Raw genomic sequence first — 21,591 nt, forward strand, 5'->3', positions numbered from 1 at the left:
GGCGACCTTGAGAAAATGCAGAAAATCTTAAAACACCACTATCAGCTATAGTTATTGTTGTGTTAATATACATAAATGAGGGCTTCATTAGATTATTTTAAATAATCTGCACTATAAATCTGTAATTAAGATAATATGGTCTGTATAGGTATGCAATTATTTAAGGAAATGCATGAAAGTCCAAAAATATACAAAATCTGCAGATGCCAGACAGTATTTGCTATAGTTGATGAAGCACCGTGACTGGTAATATGAATGGACTCGTAAGTGCCAAACATACCCCTAATAAATACAATCCTAGTGATTTGTAAATTTTACACAGATTTATATAGACAATATACACTTATGCAAATGAAGTGCTTTACATAATGTGCAAATAAACTCTAAATAAAGACAATTCAATACTATTTAATTGGCACACTGATCATTACATTAGACATTTATGATACAACACAATCATAAAAGAGAGAACATACTTCATTTCTTTCTGAATAGTTCTTGTACTTTGATGTGTCTTTAAAGAATGTACCAGACTACATCATTTCTACATCAGTAGATAGAACAACATATTGAGTCATAAAATTGTCACCTGACAAAATGAGCTATTCAAGGCCAGAGAAAAAAAAACAACCCATAATTAACACAAATCTAACAGGCAAAAGCTCTGCTCCAAAATATAAATATCTTATTTCAATAAACAGCATTTCTGCAGGTTGGCTCTTTTTACTACATTATCCTTGTTAACAAAATCTCAAAGGCATAAAGCAAGACTAAGGCTTTAGCCAAATGTGGCGTTCTCAAGAGTTACTTAATAGAAAGTACCACAAGGCATTCCAATATTTCGGCTATTATCTGTACATATTTTACAAAAACAAGTTGCTGGTAATTGTGTTTGTTAATATAAGGGACTCTGGGAAAGCCTCTCTTACTCTTGACCACAATTCACAGCCAAATAGAGCAGAGGACGAATCAAAAGTAAAAGCTTTTAATACAGTGCCACCTTGTGGTCATACTGTTTTTGGAAGCGCCCTATTTGTCATTGCTGGTTTTTACTTCATATTGTGCATCTCAATATTCACAACTGTAAATACAGTATCCCTGCATTGGAATTTCAGAATTGTTTTTATGTACAATGTTTCATGTCAGTATCTGCCAAAACAATCTGTAGCCCTTAGTGATAATTAAGTATCATCACTATTTCAATGTTATATAATTCTAGCAGCCAGCTGCAACATTTACAGTTGTAAGTTATTCTGTAGTGATTTCACCTTCACATAACTCTCAAACAACAAACCAAAATATTATTTAAGTTCAGAGGAACGCTAGATCTATGTTCAAACCGGTTCAATTGAAATATTCAAATCTTCAAGAATACATTCAGCAGTCACAATACATTAACTCATGTTTAACGTTTTGTTTTCTGGAGTTTACTGTAATGGTTTTATTTTTATAGTTTCAGATTTATTATAAAATTATTTCCAAACTATATCAGCATGCCAAACCCCCATTTTCCTCTTTAGAGGAATTGACTGCAATCTTGGAACTATAATACAGCGGACACAGCTCCTCTTAGATTTATACAAAACAACACACCATTTTTCAAAATAAATCTTATTGGCAGTGAAAATAAATCACATTGAAAGGCTTTCCAAACATATTAAATGTTATCTATAATAGAGTAGTAATTGCAAACGTGATATGTGATGTATTCCACTGCCATATTTAATGTTTACCACTATCATATTGGCACAGGGAGTGGTTTCACAGTTGATCAAGGCAAAAGTAATAAGTAAAAAAAAATAAAAGAGTTCACTTGTGATTTTATGTGAACTTGTAATTTTGTTGGGTCTGTCTTTTAAACGGTTAAGTAAGGCATCACTGTGACGTTGCTGTTAAAGTAAAGAACATTTTGGCAGATAATAATTGGATCTCTTCCATACATTCATACACAGACTCAGTCATGACCTTAGTGCAATAATATAAAACAAACTGAAAGACCAGAAGTTATGACAGTAAAAGAAAGGCTGGTCAAATTTATATTGATCCTCTGCAGTAGTCCAAACGTAGATCACAGCCTATCAGAGTCTGCCATCAGGCCTCTCTGACAGCTCCAGGACCGAGGCTTCAGTAACTCAAGGAATGAAGGCTGGAATTAGAAAAAATATATAAAGCTAAATTTATGTCTATGCTCAAGGTTAGCAAAGCAAAAACTAACATTCAGCTGTATCTAAATAATCAGCATATCAGTGTTTAGAGGGCAACACAAGGCAATGCTGCAGGTGTTACCTCCTTCAGGGGGCAGTAGCACTGGGCATACCACTCCTGGGAGTACAGACAGATAATGACTCCCTGACCCAGGAAGAGGGATGTCCACATGATTATGTTCCAGATGGGACCTTTCCTTTGGTCATGCAGAATGAAATTGAACATCACTGTGAGAGGGTAGAAACATAATACAAACGTAAATGCAGAGAGACATAACTAGACCTACTACTACTACTACTACTACTACTACTACTACTACTACTACTACTACTACTACTACTACTACTACTACTACTACTACTACTACTACTACTACTACTACTACTACTACTACTACTACTACTACTACTACCTGAATTGTCAAGCAAGTCTGGGTGACTGATATACAATAAAAACAGAGTGGAGTGAGAATAGGGAGGAACACAGAAGGTGTTTCTCTTACTTCCAAAGCACATAAAGAGGCAGAAGAGCACGGGATAGAAGAAACCAAAACAGATTGCAAGAATGTACTCATGGACCACTGCAGACACTGTAAACACAAACAGCATGGCTACTGGTCTGAAACGCCTCTGAGACATCTGGAAGACAACAGTGGAGAGAACAGACAAGTCAATTTGATCTATGCATTTTACAATAGAAATGGCTTTTCACACAGATTTTATAATTCCCTCTAATTACAAAATAGTCAATAAAAGTCCCTATAAACCTGACATAAGACAGAATGCAGCTACTGTTCTTAAAAAAAAAAAAAAGAAATTGTACCAATAGCAAAATCACTCACCAACAGGAGATCTCGGTACACATAGTAGTACAGCCAGTCATGGACCACTACGTTCCAAGTGCGATAGTAATTAGCAAAAGAGGTTGAGTTCCACCAATCCTGTAATGTGTAATCAAAATGAAATTAGTCAAATATAAAGCACTTATTATTAAGAGGAACTTAATTCAAATTTTGCTGTGGCTGGCAGTGACAGAAGAAGTACCTTGTAAAACATCCTGTCAGCAAAGCGGAGCATCTCAGCAAAAGCATTTAGCCAACAGTGGAGGAAGGCAAAGAATCCCAGGAAGAGGATCAACACTCCTGCAAATGAAAAAAAAAAAAAAAAAAATGAAATTGTTTACTACTGCATCCCTTGAGACCAAGTGAGACTAAGGAATGTATAGAAGAGTATTTGTTGATAAGGGTCCACAAGCTATTTTTTATTTTATTTATTTCAGGTTTATTTATCATCAGGGACAATGCACACTAATAATACATATAACTAAAATGTGCCAGAATTAGCCTGGAGGTTATTTTACAACCGCTGTCCCTGGACTGGTGGTAAGTCACTCTAAAATGAGATAAAACAATTAAGCTATCAATAATACATATAGATGTGGCCCTATACAATTAAAGTTGATTATACTAATGCTAAAAGACAACAACCCAAAAACAAGAAGCTAGTGGCTGACCTTACCTGGCAAGATGGAGTTAAAGATGCAGAGGACCATGGCCCTCAGGTCAAACAGCTGCAGACTGATGCTGCGGAACTGAGGGATGCACAGCCGCACAAACACGTAATAGGCATAAAACAGACAGCCTAGTACCTGTGGGGTGGGGATGGATGAGATTGTCAGAAAAATGGGCTATTATCTTTCGCAAATTTAAATAAGCTCAGCCTTAAAATATGAAAGAGGTTGGTACCTGAAGTAACTTTGTGGCCACATAGCCCCATCTGATCACTGGGTTCCTGTATAAAGTGAGAAACAAGGCTTTACCAAACACATGAACTACTATACGGGGAAAAAACCCAAACAAGGAGGTGGTCTGTTTACCTGGGGTACTTGTCTCTGTAGATGAGTGTTGGTGCAAACAGAAAGTAGATATACTGAGAGACCTGAGGGACCAATGGGCGGGGACCTATAGATGATAAGGAGAGACTGCTTATCAGGACATAAGGAACAGGAAAAAACAGTAGCTATGAGAAAGGTAGTAACTGTATGAATTGGCAAATAGGAACTGCACATGGATACAAAGGAGAAAAAGAAAGAGTGACGTACTGGTCTTTTCTTTAGCCCAGGTTAGGACTCTTGGTACATTCTCCCTGACAAAGGAGTGGGCTTTCATAATCAGACGCACCTGGAATCAGACCAATATAAAAAACAGACACAGCTATTACAACTTTGTCCATGGAGTCAATTCAAGAAGAGAAGGTGAGTTTACATATATTCTAAAAAGACATTTGAAATTGATTTAAATAAGGCAAGAAATAAGGCTGAATACAACATATTAACTGTGGATGTGATCCACACTGGTTATCTACCTGTTCCAAGATGATGATGAAACAGGATGCAGGTGGAAAACTGTTGGTCACCACCACATATGTAGGCAGGAATCCCACACCCAGAGCTTGGTAGAGCAGGAATGCAGAGCCAAACAGCAAACTGCACAACCTAGGGTGACTCCAAGACCCAGACTGGGTCTGTGACCACAAATGGAACAGGGTGTAGGGAACCAGCAACACAGACAGGAACATGCAGATCCATGTACACACCACCAGAGGGAACTGTCCAAACGCATAGACCAGCAGGTCAAAGTGCAGCACCAGTCTGAGGCAAAGGAGATGAAGTAGAGAGGAGAATCTTGAAACCTCAGCACATGACAGATTATTTAAAGAATCCATTAGTTCAACAAAAGCTTAATAAAACCATAAGGCATTATACATAGCAGTATTCTATATTACCTGCCTTCATCAATGACATCTACCACCAGTGTACTGAGGATAAAGAGAATGAGCAGGGCAATAAACATGTGGTAGATAGTCCTGATGTGGTTCACCTCAAACAGCTCACTGCAGAAAAACAGACAACAAGCGATTAGAGTCTGTACAACTACACTGATGTCGGCAATCTTTAAGCAGCAGCAATCTCCACTGCACTGTAATAAACAAAGGTGGCAATACAATTTTTACATTTTCTTTCAGATCAATGTGTCAACTTACTCTAAGAGGGATCTGCGACTGACAAACAGTTTGCCCTGGCTATGAGGAGGCCGGAAAGACCTAAAAAAAAAATAAAATAATAATGACGTCAGTGGCCAGCAAATCTGTTTTTGTTGCAGAAAAAGTGTGTATGACCAAGAGTGAAAAAGGGAAAAGTTTGTCCATATGTGCTAAAACAGTAAACATCTGGTTTAAGTGCAACTTAAAACTAACATTTCTTTGATAGGCTAGTAGAAGTTAAAAGACAGCACCCAAGTTTACTTCTCTCCTTGTCTGACAGCAGAGGCGAGAAGACAGCAGGGACAGGTGCAGACTCCAGGCTGGCCGACTCCTCGATGAGACTGTCCATGAAGTCATTAACCTGACTGTCAAACTGATGCATCAGGTCACTCTTCAGGTACTGAGCAATAGAGCAAAAGACACAGGAAGAGTTACCATTCATAGATGACAAATACTTGAACAATTGTGGAATATTTTGGTGTTAAAAAAGGTGAGAAGATTCAAAGTTGCAGTTACATTGCTTTTAATTTTTAACGCTCAAGAGACATGGTTTGAAAAATAGTGTCCTCGAGCAACCCACTGAAACACTTACTCATCAGCAGTTGCTCTGGATACATTAGCTAAATAGGTCAAATGTGAATGTAGAAATGTTGAACGCATTTCCTCAAGATGGAATTTTGTCCAGCCATTTAGGAAGAAAAACTTAAAAATTGTTATGATAAATTTGATTTCAATGTATTGATTCATTTTGATATCAACTGCCATTCTGTTCTTACTTTTAGTCGTCACAACGCCTGCTGGTTCACAGCTAATCCATATTTTCTACTGTCAGAACAATCTTCACGAGAGAACAAATTGGATTTAATGATATTGATAGAATTGAGAGAGGCTCAAACCAAGTCTAAACCCCAAATTACCAGAAAACCAATACAATTATAAATAAACCCAATAATTAAAAGGGAGTGCAGAGAGACTATTGACAGTAATAAACCATACAAACAAAACAAAAATGTACTGTACTTTTGACTGTAGTGGTGTGTCAATCAAAGCTTAATAATTGATTAAATGCAGGATGATGAAATAAACATATCAATTGGAGGAAACCCAAGATCACTTGTTCTAAGTGGCCCATTCCAACAAGCAGGTTGAGCCTTTTCTTAACTCAAATTACTGACTTACTAACCTCTGCTTTCCTTTTCAGTTGTAGCTTTTTGCTGATCACATGTTCCACTTCAATTTTTCCTGAAAGTGGAAAGAGAGCACACAAGTCTGAGCATATGATAAAATAAAACTTTGTCAACATGCTGCTTTGTAGTCCTCCAATAGCATTATAAAGATAAGTGCTCTGGACACACCCAAATTAACAACAGAGCCAACAGAGTTGCCAGGTTACCTTGCTTCAACAGAACTTGGTAAATGTAAATCATATTATTCATATAGTATCAGTTCATGTTGAGTATTTCAATAAATGACCAAAAGACAAGTTGGCTATCTGTGGGGCATTTGAGGAGATGGTGCATAGGTAGAAATTACTCTAGTTTTATTGTTCATATAGAATTAAAAACTGTTTTAATAACACGTTTCTTAAGTGATTTAAATATTTGACAGGGTGCTTATAGTTGAGTATTGTAGATTTGAGTCATTGTGTTGTAAAAATGTAGTAGTCTGCGAAATAGCAGTCAAATGACATCCGTCTTTAGATCCAATGTTGCTAAATCCAAAAGGAGACACACCTATGACTACTTAAGTTACTATAGGTTATTAGACTTGACTCTGTCTGATGAACAAGTTCAAACAGTTATTGAGGTAAATCACGCACAGAGACAAGCAGCAGCAGCAGTAGCTCCATCCATCTGTCAACAAACAGTATAGCAAAGAAAAAAAACAGACAACTTGACATTGTAGCAAAGACAGCCAATAAATTACATCACAACTTTTTTCACCTTCTGAAACGTTTTTGTTGTTGTTGAGTGGTCAGTATTTTTGTCAGACTGTTTTACAGTCATCATTTCTCATGATCAGCTCATTGACCTTCACTGGTGATTTATTATCCTGGTTAACCACACCAACTGTTCCATAGGTCACATCACATTGCTTAAGACGAAATAAATCCTCACATGGCTTAAGTGACTAAGACATCCAGGGAAATTTACTGAAATAAAAAAGGGGAAGGTAGGGGTTGAATCAACATGCATATTGCATCAAAACGTTCACTGTAAAAAGAGTTCAATGTCCTCTGTCTTGGCCCTGCTGATGACGGAGTTGAGATGTTTTTACCATTGCTGGAAACGTGGTTGCCTCCATTGCCTTGCTGGTGTTGCTGTTGATTACACTCCTCATCCAAAGAGTTATCCAAGTCAGGGAAGGTGGGCATTTTAGGAATGGCTTGGCAGCGAGACCGGAGGCCACTGTCATCCCCGCTCTCCATCCTAAAGACACAGGTAACTTCAATTTGAAAAACAAAATCAGTGGCAGCATTACCAAAGACATAGGTGTCTTGAGGACACGTAAAGCAGGTCATGGCACTATCACATGGATATGAATGCAAAGGACTCTGACCGACAAACAATGCAAACCCAGTTGACAGTCAAATCACTCTCGCATGACGCGGACACGCAGCAGACAGAAGGCTACAATTTAGTTAGCTCTCATCAGCTGATACTAGAGTCAGTATGACAGGCAGGCAGTGAGCTAACTACACCGAACATAATAGCCCCCTGGTTTAATGTTAACACAAGCGTTTTTAACGTTAAAGCATCTGCCTGGTGACACTCAAAGTCTGTTAGGACTGAGGTCTAGTCAAATGAGCCCACTTGTTGGTGTCTACCGTTAGCTGCGGAAACATGTTGACAGAAACGAAAAAGGACATAAAAAAGGTTGCCTGCCGACTTCCTGGATACCTACTCGCTTCAAACCGCCGGGCGCTCTCTAGTTAGGTAGACCTCCGACGTTGTCGAGTTCAACCCTATTTTATACAGTCTATGGTTCAAACTCCTTCAATCACAACCATCTGGGCTGCTGCTCACCTTCCCCATTGTATTGACAGAGGAGATGTTGAGCAGGGCAGCCGACGCTGATTGGTCGAAAGTCTCTCCTCCTTTTGACGTCACCAGCGCCCACAATGCTGACCATCGCTGTCATTAGGCAATAACTCATCATCAGTATGCTTATGATTGATTAAAACACTTGTCATGTAACCATATTAAATAATAAAAAAAAGAACATTTTACTATAATCGGCTTTAAGAATTAAGTATAATACGAATTATAACCCAAACCAAACCAGACACTGACTGAACAGTTACATGTTTTTTAGACAGGACTATATGTCACGACCTTGTAACAATTAACGAATATATAAAAACACAAATGTCTCCACATGCACAGCATCAAATAGATAACAAGGTTCATATACTCTCACTTAATGTGCAATGTGGAGCTACAGGATTAGATTGATGAAACACCAATTTGATGAAACACCAATTTATTTATTTTATTGGTTTATTTGATAGGGACATATGCTTATTGATCAACCGAAACAAATACTTGTATTTAGGAAATTAGTTCAGGAATTTTGTTAAGTTTTACTCTTTGATATTTCCTTTGTAGAAAATATCAGCTTAGCAAAACTGTTGCAAACTTTAGCGTGTCACAAACTGAAGGCCACATGTGATCAAGATGAGCAACACAGGGAAACATAAACGTACATTGTAAGTAAGGCATGGTGGTTTCTAAATCATAAATTAAACTGGTCTGATGACTTGAGTATGGCAAATACAATTAACTGCAAAGATCCTGGAATGCATTTATGAAAATGATGAACAACTACAGCACCAAATATAATGGCAACCTTTCCGGCAGAGGGCACATACAATCACAGATTTGTTTTCAGACTGTGTTGTGCATGATTAAAGGGGGAAAAAAAGATCTTGAGTGAATGTATGAAGGAGGAGGGGTAGGGGGTCTCAATATGCATATCAAACTTGGATGATTCTGATATCAGCTGCCCTGCTGCAGGCCTTTTCTGTCACAAAGATCTACAAATAAGAGTAGAAAGTCACAGTAGGGCTCAAATAAATGGGACAGTACTAGTAGCTGTCTTAGATGGACAAATGCTTTTCATTTCCTATTGTATATGTAACAAAACTCATCCTCTACGCACATGAATAAAGTAAATATAATGCTTATAAATGTTATACATTCTGGGTAATTGTGTTTTCTATCATGACATGGGATATTAAGAGGCAGCATGCTCTGTGTCATCAGTGGTAAACTTGAACTTGATTGGTGTAAGATCTCAACCTACACATAAATAAAAACATGTTACAGCTTAATGATCACAGAGGTAAGAGCAAAAATCTAATAATACCTAACTAATACCTATTTTAAGTTGAGCATCTACTGTATGGTGCAGGCAGGTTCAGCAAAACTACAACAGATGCGCATGGCTAGATTTTATTCCACATGTTCAAAGTGATACTTTTATTTTGATAGTGCTGTACATCCTCCCCCTGTGAGGATGAGACACCATATACATTGAGTTGTGATATAAACACTTACTTCTGAGTCAATTTCATTAAAACAAATAAAATGAGGTGCTACATAAACATTAGATACCAATGTATACTGCTTCATATAATAAAATCTAACAATTCATTCAGCTTGTGATAATTCAATAAATATACACAAAACAGTACAGCACTGAGCAAATTAATCCGAACAAAATGGTTCATGTAAAATATCTAGACACAGTATATCCCTGCTTTTTATATAAAAGAGATATTTACAGTTCATTATATCGCGCACACACACACACACACACACACACAGCATAGGTCACAAAAAGCAGAGGGGTCCCAAAACAACAGTGATTTCCGGGACAAGGGGAGATAGCGACCTCATATCTACACCCAGATCTCTGACAGGAAGTAACTCCATATCGCCTCGATGCAGCTCCATGCTCCCCCGAACCATTACAACCACCGCCGCCTGCAAAATGATCAGACAGAAGAGAATGTGTAGCCCATAGCACAGTGGGAAAGTATTTCTTTTGTAATCTACAAACAATATGTAAAACCTCCTACTGATTAACTAAATTATCTCTGTTCCCATATCTACATTACATTTTACAGTTATGGAAAGCTGCAAAAATTGTGTTTTTGACAACAAGTAAAAAATGTATTCTTACCTCACAGCCTTTCCTGTACACTGTGGTTAGGTGTGAAAGGATTTCTTTGCCAGAGTCTCCCAGGAAGTGAATAATCCTGTTGGCTGAATGGGTTGTTCCAGCAGTACTGGAGTAGTTTGCTGTACACCTGACAGTCATGTTCTGGAAAGATGTGTGGCTGTGTAACCGCAGAAACCTCAGCTGGACAACATCCACACCAGCATACTCAAACTGTCAAAGACAGAAATCATTCATTATATGTCTGAGGGAATGGCTTACTGATGTTAGATGTACTAAATGCTCCTCAATCAATTCCACAAATGTGTTACCTTGTTTTCACCGTGCTGCTGACTAAACCACTGGACAGACGTTTTTGATTTCTTCTTTACTGGTTCCCAATGTAATTTAATCTAAAGGATAGAACATTACCAACATTTTTAGAGCCATTCTTGGTACCATCTTATTTGTGTATTTACATTAATCCAAAAAGTCTGGATAGTAATACCCTTCTTTCCTAGCATCTACTTTTTTGTTTATTAATGGGCCCACACTGCCTTGTGTAAAACAGCTTTATGAATGTTGATTCCTTCACTTGAAATCTGCTTAACAAGCTATCAGCATTGCAAACATTGGTCCTATTAGGACATTTAATTAATTATTACTGTGGGAAATTGAAGCAATCCTATCTAAACAGCAATGTTCTAGGACAGGGGTCTTTAACTTTTCTTAGGCCAAAGACCCCTTAGCTGAAAGAGAGATGGAGCAGGGACGCCCACCACATACTGTTTTGAATTTGAGTTGCATATTAAACTGGGCCTACAATAACGTGTAGGGCGGCCTAAAGCCTTTACACATACCATTTGATGGTTCATACAATACTAAGCAATTAAAATAATAATTATTGACATATTCATATATTCATTAGTATATGTTTTAATGTTAAACATACATGTAGCACAGTGAATACTTTAGCTTAACTGTATCTGGCTACCTTTGGTCATCACTGCTGTATACGTTTAAAAACAAATCACCAATAGGCCGATTTATCTTTGCTAATAATACGTTGGACCCATAATATGTATATTTCTTTAGACAAATTACCTTTGAAACTTTTTTTAAATGATTGAACAATAACTTTGGGCCCCCCCTGCAGTAACTCTGAGGACCTCCTAAGGGTCCCGGATCCCCTGTTGAAGATCTCTATTCTAGGGTATGTTACATAATTATATTGTAATGTAAAACCATGGGATCATATCATGTTGTTGTTGCAGTTGAAAACAAGAAAGTAAGCCCATTTCTCAAACTGCACTTAGCCTGCTAATGTTGGGTGAAAACGAGTGTACCTGAGACTGCACAGGGTCAATGCAGGTTGTTCCTCCTGCTGTGAAGTTACAGAATACCTTCACAGCATCATAGGGACAGCCTTGGTTGGGGTCCATGTAAAAGTAATCTGAAAAATAACTGACATGAGTGCCTGATCACTCTAATACTAATATACGGTGTATTGTCAACAACAGATTTACATATGGGCCTATTCAGACCCTCACCATCATTCAGATGTGGGTGTACGAGTCCCAGCTCATAGCAGGTGGTGGCAGGATCATCTTTAGTTCCCTGCGGCCAGCTGAAGGATTCCTCAGCCTCATCTACTTCAGACCATCTCCTGGACACTGGCCTGGGCCACTACATAAGAATCCATCATTCAGATATTTAACCAGAAAGTCAATCAGTCAGCCAACTATCGATCCTTGAACATAATTTACCACTAACCAAGAACACTGAGTAAATTAAGTGTATTCGAGAAGAAAGCTTGTACCAACTTTTTCTTGTCCTTCCCTTAGCTTCAGGAGGCTGGGGGTTTGTCTTGATCTTGGCACATTTTTCAGTTTTGATCTTGTACTGGGTCTTGTTTTTGTCCTTAGATCATTTCCTTGACCTGTTTTTGGCTCAGGGTTGATCCCTGCCTTTGTGTATGCCTGCGCTTGCCTGGTGCACCTGGTTTTCCCTGTGAAGAGCATGGTACAATCCTCTTGGCAGTTAAGCAGTATTCACTTCCATCAAGCTTCAAATGCATCTTAAAACATTACAGAATGTTACAGTTAACATTGTTGATCAGGTCAAGCAAAATGTCTTACTGGAGGTCCATGCTTGCCCTTCACTCCCTTTGGTCCTCCCCTGCCTTGGACACCTTTCATTCCCTGTACAGGCCCAAACACAGTCAGGCTCTGTCTTTATGCAATTAATGCATAAAGACCAATCTCCATATTTGCAATCAAGGTAATGATGGAGCCAACTAAAAGTAGTGCAATGCTGAAATCATTTCAAGTTGGCTACATCAGCTGTCCACCAAAATTCTTTCTAAACAAACATAAATTGAAAACTGTGATTTCATGATGCTGATTTTTTCAGATGAAACATAAATAAAAAAGCACTATAACAAACTACTACAAAAACAGTCTCTCACCTTCTTTCCAAGCTGACCCTGTAACAAAAGCAGTACAGAAATAACTTAGTAAAATGTTTCAGTAAACCTTTTTTGTATAGCTGAATATCAAAGCAACGTATGCTGAGTCCAAGAAAGCCTTTTTGCCCCCTTGGACCAGGAGGACCAGTATCCCCCTGTAAAAGTCAGTCAGTTGATTAATAACTTGCTTCCAGTTACAAACAGTGCAAAAAACAAAAGTAAAACACAACTCACCTGCTTTCCCTTATGACCTCTTTGGCCTTTCAGGCCCTGCAAGCCAGGATTCCCCTAAGACAAAAGTTAGAATTGTGGTCGACCAACTAAAATTATGCCTTTTTTTGCATTTAAAATTTTTCAAATAAATTTTAACCAACCTTTAGCCCAGGTGGTCCGATTGGTCCTGGTGTTCCCATGTCACCAAGGAGACCCTGCAGGTGAAACATAAACACTTTTTATCTGATTTCTTCTGTTTGTCAATGCTGTAAATTCCTGAAGCTATGCAACTGAACCCTCAATAATATTTGGAATAAGTCTTTTATAGTCTATTTAACTGATGATGGGCAGAATGTATACAGTACAGAGACATGATAGGAGAAAGCATGGATTAAAGCATTATGAGAAACAGAAGCCCTGTCTCATCCAGGTAAGGATAGGTGTTGCACTGTGTGTCTGACTTTTACCTTTGGACCATTAATTGCAGACTTGCCCTTCTCTCCTCTCAGTCCTGGAATACCCTGTATCAAGACCAGCGATGATACAGATGTTTACCGAAAGGTATTACGTTAAATCTATTGTTGATATTATTATTATGCTGCTGAACAAACTTGCATACCTTTGGCCCCATTGGTCCAGGTGGTCCTTTTCCTTTTGGTCCAGCTTTACCCTGAGAGAAACATGTTAAATACCACATATATGTGAATTACATAAATGAAAAGTATATACATATGTCTATAGTGAACACACTGTACATATACTGTAGTTATGAGTATTATCTTAAATTTAAAATGACATGATATTGTACCTTGAACCCTGGTGCTCCAGTATTCCCACTGATCCCAGGGGATCCAGGGTTTCCCTACAACATTACATGTTTTAAATGTATCTAATGTCACAAAGTGCATCTGTAGGCCAAACTAGAACAGATATTTATGAATAAGAGTATACTCCCATGGTTCTATGGTGCAGGGTTGTTTGTTTTGGAGCTTACCATTTTGCCAGGCCTGCCAGGTGTTCCAGGAGCTCCTCTGAAACCAATATCACCCTTTGGGATGAGCAGGGGAGGGACTGGATTTAGTAAAAAGGTTGAACAACAGACTAAATTGAAGTATGTTAAATTTTGACGTACCGGATCTCCTTCATTACCCTCAACCCCTAGTAACCCATCCACACCGCTTAGGCCCTGAGAACAAGATCACAATAATAACATAATAACATAATAACATTTTATTTACATAGCACTTTTCAAGCATTGCTATCCAGATTAAAAGATTTACAGAATATTAATTAGGAATCAGAACCCCCCAGGGGCCTGGCTGTGCTATAAGGGGTTAAAAGCAGCCAGACCATAGGTGGCCTTGTGTGTAATTAATGGGCAACCAGTGCAGTGATGCTAAAATTGGAGTGATATGACAGAACCTCCTGACTGAGTGGGAGTTTAAACAGGTAAAAAGAGAGTAACAGTAGTCCAGACGTGATGATATAAAACCGTGTATGATTTTGTTTTGTGTCATTAAAAGTGAGTAAGTGTGTAATCTTGGAGATATTTCTTAATTGACAAAACAAGCTTGGGTGAATAAAAATATGAACAAAATATTTCCTGTTTTGCAGATACGAGGAGAACAATTACAGAGCAACTCCAGTGATTCCTGCCCATTCCTCTTTCAATAAAAATATTGTGCTCTATAGTGTTGAAGCTGCACTTAAGTCCAGCAGCACACAGTAGTGTCCAGAGTCGACAGCCAATAATAAGTCATTTAAGACAAGAAACCAATCGTCAACATATTCCTACATCAACAACTACATCATAGGATGCAGCATAAACTTTTTGGTTTGCACGTTTTTATTTTTATTCTTAAAATGAGCGGTGAATTCAGGTAGCGGTGATAGATTTAATGATATATGTATGTTTTATTTGCCAAAAGGGATACTTGCGGGTTTTCCAGGTCGTCCAATAGGTCCTGGTCTACCCAGCGGGCCTTCAGCTCCCTACAAAACAGACTTCATTAGATGAGCGCAATGCCCTGAGTGAGACTATGAGGCCCAGAGTTAAATTTGGATTAAGTAATTTAATCCTACCTTTTATTATAACTGAATATAATCAGAAATCAAAGACGGTGATCAAGATTGTTTGCATTAAGTGAAGTGAAGTGCATTTCTTAGAAAGTATGATTAACATTATGGGAATGAAAAAAGAATGTGTCATGGGGTATCTGGATCACAACAATCGTATCTGTTTGTTTTATTTTTGCATTTCAGAATAAAATTAAACTCACATTTTTTCCAGGAGTTCCTTTTTTTCCTTTCCTTCCGGGCTGGGCTCCTTTTCCCTTTATAAAGACATTATCTCCATTATGACATTCTTATTTTCTCTGTTTTAGATTTTCACCTTAGCTAAGAAATTACTTCCACTTACTTTTGGCCCCTGGATTCCTTTAGTTCCTAGAAGACCGGGAGGACCAGCAGGTCCAGGTCGACCTTTAGCACCTGAAGTGCCAATGAACCCCATCTTCCCCACAGTCCCCTAAAAGAAATACAGTAACACAAAGACATTATATTATAATAAAGAAATACATCTTTAGTACTGATAAAATTCACTAACACTGAATGATCTAATTACAAAGGCTGAAAATTGCAAACTCAATCCTTGAGAATTCAAATATGCTGGCTCACCATTGTGCCTCTTGTCCCTGGCTCTCCTTTCGCCCCTGTTTGACCTCTCATGCCCTGGGGATTACAGAAAGAGACATGACTGTGGTAACATCTTCGTACACACCATTAAATATGCCTGACTGGATTAATGATGTCCACAAGGCGCAACACATAAGGACGTCCCACCATGTCTCCTTTGATCCCTTGAAGACCGAGCTTGCCTGCCTCACCGTGACTGCCCTGAATGACACAAACACACAGCAGAGACAGCATTAGATGTATTAAGCAAACCCCTTTAGCTGGACAGATCACACCAGCTGCAGCACTGAAGAATTTCACTGCATCAGAATGAATACATTTTACAATACACCTTTGGTCCAGGGATTCCAGTTTTTCCCTCAACACCTCTCTTGCCTGGCAAACCCTGAAAAACACATGAATGAAGTGAAATTAATTTTAAGAATTAAAAAAAACAATAAAACAAGATCAGGCTTTAAGTTAAGTCATATTTGTTTTGTATGGGAACCAATTAATTAAAAGCATTTTATACACAGTATACAATCTGTATGTACACCATCATGTATTTAACATTAACGTTTAAAGCATGAAAATTTCCCTTTATGAGGTTTTTTAACATTAATATGCGTTCCCCCAGCCTGCCTATGGTCCCCCAGTGGCTAGAAATGACGACAGGGGTAAACCGAGCCCTGGGTATCCTGCTCTGCCTTTGAGAAAATGAAAGCTCAGATGGGCCGATTTGGAATCTTCTCCTTATGAGGTCATAAGGAGGAAGGTTACCTCCCCTTTCTCTGCTTTGCCCGCCCAGAGCATTTGGCCCACCCATGAGAGAGAGACATCATGGCTTTCAAACGAGCAAAGTGGCAGTTGGTCAAGGCCACACCCCCACCCTCCACCTTGCCCCCCCCCTCTCTCCTCCTCAATAGCTACAGACACAGAAATGGCACATCCTAAGGAAAGCTCATTGTGGGACTGGCTCTAGAGGCTGTAATTCTGCACCAAGGCTGAATTTCGGGAAAAAGACTTCAGATACTGTATTAGGGGACCACTAAGTTGTTAAGTCTATATAAAAGCATCCAAAGAGCACCATGTCATGGGACCTTTAACTAAACACAAGCTGAGAAACTGCTTTTGCTGCCATCTAGTGGTTGGAATTTTCAACATGTTGTAGTAGTAATATGTTATGTTACAGATCAGGGTGGCCTGGATGTAACTAGGTTGAAACTTTCAGCTCATACAAGTCAAACAAACATTTTGTATTAGCAGAAAAATTAAATGTGGATTTCCTCTTGAATAGTATGCGGTAAATATGTTAATTCCACATTAAGTCTAATAACACATACTGGTGTTGATGGTCCAATTTGTCCAGCGGGACCTATACTGCCAGGGGGGCCCTGGAACGAGAAGACATACAATTTACAGAGTTTATTTCCAACTGTGTCATATTCAAACAACAGTATGTAAAGCATCTCTTAAAAGACATTCTCTGAATCACAACTATATATAGAATTCAAATATATGTTTTAATGACACTTGACACAAAAAAAGACAAGCTTGCACCAAGCAAATGATACATGAAGCTCATCGTGATTGGTGTTAGTCGTCATCATACAGCATTTTGGACATCATTGACAATCAAGAATCCAACTGTGTTACTAACAGTGTGTCCCCGGAGCCCCTTCTGGCCTTTGGCCCCGGCTGCCCCAGTGTTGCCCCCTGGTCCGAACTGTCCAGACATGCCTGATGAACCTCTAGTACCTGGCTCACCCTGTAAAAGCATCATCATCATCATCATCATCATCATCATCATCATTGATTCTGACTAACCTTGAGCCCTGGCACTCCATGTTTTCCTCGATCCCCTGGTGAACCCCTGTACCCCTGCAAAAGAGGGTTGATGGTGAAGACAGGGCACAAGGGACACACTGTCCTATTTTAATTCACACTTCAAAAATATTCAGCACACTCCGGTGGGTCTCAGAAGTCTATCAATATTTGAGATCAGTAGCTGTGAGGCTGCCTGACTTTTAGATTCGGGGAATGATTCTGATGCATTTTCAGGGCAGAAACAGACAAGGATGCAGATGGCCCTTTCTGTCCAGGAGGCCCAGTGTTTCCCTTGTCACCCTGAAATGTAAGTAAAACAAATGGCGTCCAAAGTTTGATTGATGCATTTATGTTCCATCTGCATGCAGGGTTTGTGTAATTGTTTGCGGCATTTTTAAATTCTTTAAAGGTTGTAATGACCATGAAGAATGTGTAGTAGAAAAAAACACTTGTATCCACAGTTCAAAAATAAAATGACACATTTACAAGCTGACCTCACAGATATGCCTTTTTGTCCAGCTGGTCCCTCAGGTCCCTTCAGTCCAACTGGACCCTAAACACAAAAGCACTGGGTTACTCATAAACATATTCAAGCTTAACATGAGGCTACAGACTGCATAGGCCTCTAATCTTGTGTTTTTAGAAAATTCAGACATGTTAGTGACTTTGCATTCAGATGAATGAAAAATGATATAAAACAAATCACAAACACAGTCTAATCAATCTACCTCCTCACCATCGAGACCAGCAACTCCCTCCTGCCCCAAAGCTCCTCTGGATCCCTTAAGAGATGAAGGAAACAACTGAGTGATGAATCATTGAACCATCATTGATTGTTTCTGAAATGTATGCACAGAGCACTCCATCACTGTGCTACACTTGTATACAGCATTTTCTGAAGCGTGTTTAGAGAAGCTCAGTAAAAGAAAAGCTTTACCTTATCTCCTTTGACACCAGCGGATCCAGAACTTCCCTGAGGTCCATCTTTACCCTAATTGTAGCGAGAGTAAAGCAACAATTGCACAAAAAAGACTTGATATTCCTGCCCTACAACCTGCTCTCAAAGTGGCCTGAAGGCAGACAGGATGCTTGTGCACAACAAACTCATCTTGGTGAGCTTGGTACTTGGAGCAGTAAGTTCTGTGCACCTTAAAATGTATTTGTGTATATTTACAAACAATTAAATGTAAATGCTGTGTGTTTATTTCATTTAGTGACCTTTATCAAAATACATGCAAAATACTGTATAATTAACTGTCCTGTCATTTGATGCATAGGGAACTATAGAAATGTCTGTGTGAATATACAGTATATTTTCAAAATTTCACAGCTTTTAAGGTGTTTGTGCAGCAACATTTCTTATCATGATCAATTCCACAATATGATTTCACATGAATTATTACAGACAGCAGGGACAACTCTGTTTACGCCAAGGCACACTTCTATTCTGAAATACAGTTTGTTGTCAAAGTCACAAATATCTAATGTATCCTCAAAGACAGGTATTGAAATATAATGATGATGAGGAGGACAATTCAATTGCCCATACAACCAGTCATTCAAATCCAAAATTCCTAATGATGTCTGGATGATTCTGATAAGGCTCCCGACAAGCTCCCTTCTTTTAAAGATGAATAAACGGCAGAGAACAAGAAAATGAATCTTAAATCTTATGATGTAGCAAGAACATCCAAATGCAATCAGGATGACACTGAGGGAGTAATCTATGACACCCTGGATCAACACCCTGACAACAGACCTGACTTGTTCTGGTGATGACTAACTCTTGCCCCATGCCAAACAGGAAATAAAGACATTCAACAGATCAAGCTTCTGTCAGCAGTTGTCACAAAGAGGACTGCTGTCAGCCAATAGATAAGTAAAACTCTAAATGATTTGTGTAAACAATGTTTAACCTTTTTCATGCCACTATATGAAAGTGGGAAAGGTACCCAGTGGGAAGGCACACGCATGCATGCAGAAAATCAGAGTGTAACAATTTTGGCCTGTTACCTTTTTTTTGGTCTACTTTCATTTTTTTGTGAACAGTTTAGCCTGCTGTACATCTTGACTCGGTTTGGCAGATGGTGATCTTGAACATTGCCCTGAGCCAGTTTTCTCTCCAGTGAGCTCATATGAGTTAAAGTTCATACTTGACAACAAAGGCATACAAATAAACTTACTGGGTAACCTGTAACTCCAAGCGGGCCAACAGGACCTTGTGGCCCCTGGTCACCTGGAAGGCCACGGGGCCCGACCTCACCCCATGGTCCAATGTTACCCTGGATACCCTGGAGGAAAAAAAACATGTATTCAGAAGATAAACGTTTAGTGTTTTAAGTCAAATTCCAGGTCAAGTCAGGTTTATTTGTGTATCATTTAAAATATCTCAATTGGCCTTACAAACTCTCATTAGCTATGGTTGCCAACCAAACCCAAGCTTTCTGGGAGGACAAAGAAAAACTTTGAGAAAGAGGGAAAAATAATCTTGTCAACTAAGTTTATTGTTGCTTATTGTTACGAGTTCTAAATACTAAGTAGGGCAGACATTGAGCTGAGCGTAATCTGCACAGAAGTGCTGCTATAGTTACAAAAAGGCTATTAGAATAAGGGCAAAGTGATCAATCAATGATCAATAAAATACATAGAGTAAATGCCACTAATAGTATGTATGGTGCAAGCATATGTTTAAGACTCATACTAACTGGAAGCTGAAGATGCAAAGGCAGCACCATGACAGAGTGCACATTGAAAAGGCTGTTTGAGCAGCTGCTTGACTTCTTTCTCTCTAAGGGAAATTTTAAACCAAGTTCTACATTTATGTAATATCTCTTAAATTTGTTTGCATTTTATGCTGAAATAAACAAAATACAAAAGTGAGACAAAAGAGAAGCACATCTATGTTTTCCAAAAAGATTGTATCAAATCTAAAGCAGCATCAGTAAGAGGGGTGAGTAGGAGACTCTTACATATTTTGTAAGAGATATTTTTAAATGTAAAAAAGTCAACCACTTCAAATTAGGAGACTTGTAATTCATTGTAGGACAATATTTCAATAATATACAGAAGTTGACTTAATGAATAAGAAGGTAAAGGACTGAAGTGATGCATGTTTGGATGGATGGATGGATGGATGGATGGATGTGTTTAAAAGGAATGAATGAAATTAAGTCTTACAGAATATCCTCTGTATCCCTGTGGTCCAGGCATGCCCATCTCACCCTGAGCACAGTAAAAAGTAATATTTTTACTTGATAACATTGATATAATTATATAAAGTAGCACTGATAGTAAATTAACTGCAGCTGTGAAACAGAATATAATTAACTTACTGGATGGCCTTGTTTCCCCCTTGGTCCCTCCTCACCTCTCTTACCCTTCACAACAAATATAACGAGGTGAACACCACATTAAAATGCCAAATGTATACTATGAGTGAGTAACCAAGTGAACACATTTGTCCAACACGACAGAATGATGCAGCTTATAATACTGACAGACGTATATTCTGAATAAAATGCAAGTATTGACAAACATGAAGCTTTGAACTGACGGATACCTTTAAGCCTTCACTTCCTTGAAGTCCTCCTGGGCCTTCATTACCTTTAACCCCCTAAAGAAAATCAACAGTCCTTTAATCTCAACATTATTATGGCTACATTTAAAATATTTTATTGTGGCACTACAATATATTTGGAGCCCAGTTATTCGAAGAGTTTGTACTGTAATATCCTAAAATGCCAGATGGTGATGCTGTAACTCACTCTCTGTCCTTTCCTGTTCCTGGTGTCCCCTTCGATCCTCTGCTGCCAGCTTCTCCCTGTTGATTGACACAAATGTACAGCTATATGAATCAACATATTTCAGCACCTCATACTCATATAATTTGGAATGCTGAGTAACCTACGGTAATGTTGTACGGCTGTGTAACTACAATATAAATGTATAAATAACTTTTTAACCCATTTACTCCTAACAGAAATGTGATCTTCTTTTGTTTCA

At 38.6% G+C, this 21,591-nt stretch overlaps 2 protein-coding genes across 8 annotated transcripts; both read right to left on the reverse strand.

The window, feature by feature from the left end:
* Nucleotides 1-1,404: 1,404 nt before the first annotated feature.
* LOC114562037 (sterol O-acyltransferase 1) lies at nt 1,405-8,320 on the reverse strand. Of its 7 annotated transcripts, none has more exons than XM_028588272.1 (16): nt 8,273-8,320; nt 7,524-7,675; nt 6,430-6,488; nt 5,498-5,646; nt 5,247-5,306; nt 4,989-5,096; nt 4,569-4,854; nt 4,306-4,384; nt 4,081-4,165; nt 3,950-3,995; nt 3,723-3,852; nt 3,249-3,346; nt 3,047-3,145; nt 2,708-2,843; nt 2,287-2,432; nt 1,405-2,146 (listed from the first exon to the last, which is right to left on the reverse strand). In XM_028588272.1, exons 2-16 carry the CDS (start codon nt 7,672-7,674, stop codon nt 2,069-2,071), a joined length of 1,710 nt encoding a protein of 569 aa, XP_028444073.1. In that variant the 5' UTR covers nt 7,675; nt 8,273-8,320; the 3' UTR covers nt 1,405-2,068. The 7 variants fall into 7 exon arrangements, with proteins under 7 accessions (XP_028444073.1, XP_028444074.1, XP_028444071.1 ...); XM_028588273.1 differs by having other exon boundaries at nt 6,430-6,476; nt 8,151-8,307; XM_028588270.1 differs by having other exon boundaries at nt 8,151-8,307.
* A 2,462-nt stretch (nt 8,321-10,782) lies between these two features.
* Nucleotides 10,783-21,187, reverse strand: LOC114561175 (collagen alpha-1(I) chain-like). The gene is made up of 31 exons (XM_028586960.1): nt 21,149-21,187; nt 20,922-20,966; nt 20,767-20,811; nt 19,773-19,880; nt 18,527-18,580; nt 18,318-18,371; nt 18,089-18,142; nt 17,788-17,889; nt 17,590-17,643; nt 17,423-17,530; nt 17,106-17,156; nt 16,115-16,168; nt 15,931-15,984; nt 15,766-15,819; nt 15,509-15,616; nt 15,369-15,422; nt 15,028-15,081; nt 14,222-14,275; nt 14,084-14,137; nt 13,898-13,951; nt 13,709-13,759; nt 13,557-13,610; nt 13,251-13,304; nt 13,111-13,164; nt 12,978-13,031; nt 12,877-12,894; nt 12,548-12,610; nt 12,233-12,417; nt 11,960-12,095; nt 11,756-11,862; nt 10,783-10,822 (listed from the first exon to the last, which is right to left on the reverse strand). Exons 3-28 carry the CDS (start codon nt 20,803-20,805, stop codon nt 12,331-12,333), a joined length of 1,599 nt encoding a protein of 532 aa, XP_028442761.1. The 5' UTR covers nt 20,806-20,811; nt 20,922-20,966; nt 21,149-21,187; the 3' UTR covers nt 10,783-10,822; nt 11,756-11,862; nt 11,960-12,095; nt 12,233-12,330.
* Nucleotides 21,188-21,591: the final 404 nt, after the last annotated feature.

The sequence above is a fragment of the Perca flavescens genome, chromosome 9 (genome assembly GCF_004354835.1).
Source record: "Perca flavescens isolate YP-PL-M2 chromosome 9, PFLA_1.0, whole genome shotgun sequence".
Classification (NCBI taxonomy): domain Eukaryota; kingdom Metazoa; phylum Chordata; class Actinopteri; order Perciformes; family Percidae; genus Perca; species Perca flavescens.

Bases quoted from the DNA above. Each gene is read 5' to 3' on its own strand.
- LOC114562037 (XM_028588272.1), bottom strand. From the start codon at position 7,674: ATGGAGAGCGGGGATGACAGTGGCCTCCGGTCTCGCTGCCAAGCCATT. The intron at 4,166-4,305 runs GTACGTCACTCT...TATCATCTATAG, and splicing joins CTGGGCTAAAGAAAAGACCA to GTCCCCGCCCATTGGTCCCT. The intron at 3,996-4,080 runs GTAAACAGACCA...CACTTTATACAG, and splicing joins TACAGAGACAAGTACCCCAG to GAACCCAGTGATCAGATGGG.
- LOC114561175 (XM_028586960.1), bottom strand. From the start codon at position 20,805: ATGGGCATGCCTGGACCACAGGGATACAGAGGATATTCT. The intron at 18,581-19,772 runs GTAAGTTTATTT...CGCTACAATTAG, and splicing joins TTGGAGTTACAGGTTACCCA to GGTAAAGATGGACCTCAGGG. The intron at 13,165-13,250 runs GTTGGTTAAAAT...CTTTTGTCTTAG, and splicing joins TCGGACCACCTGGGCTAAAG to GGGAATCCTGGCTTGCAGGG.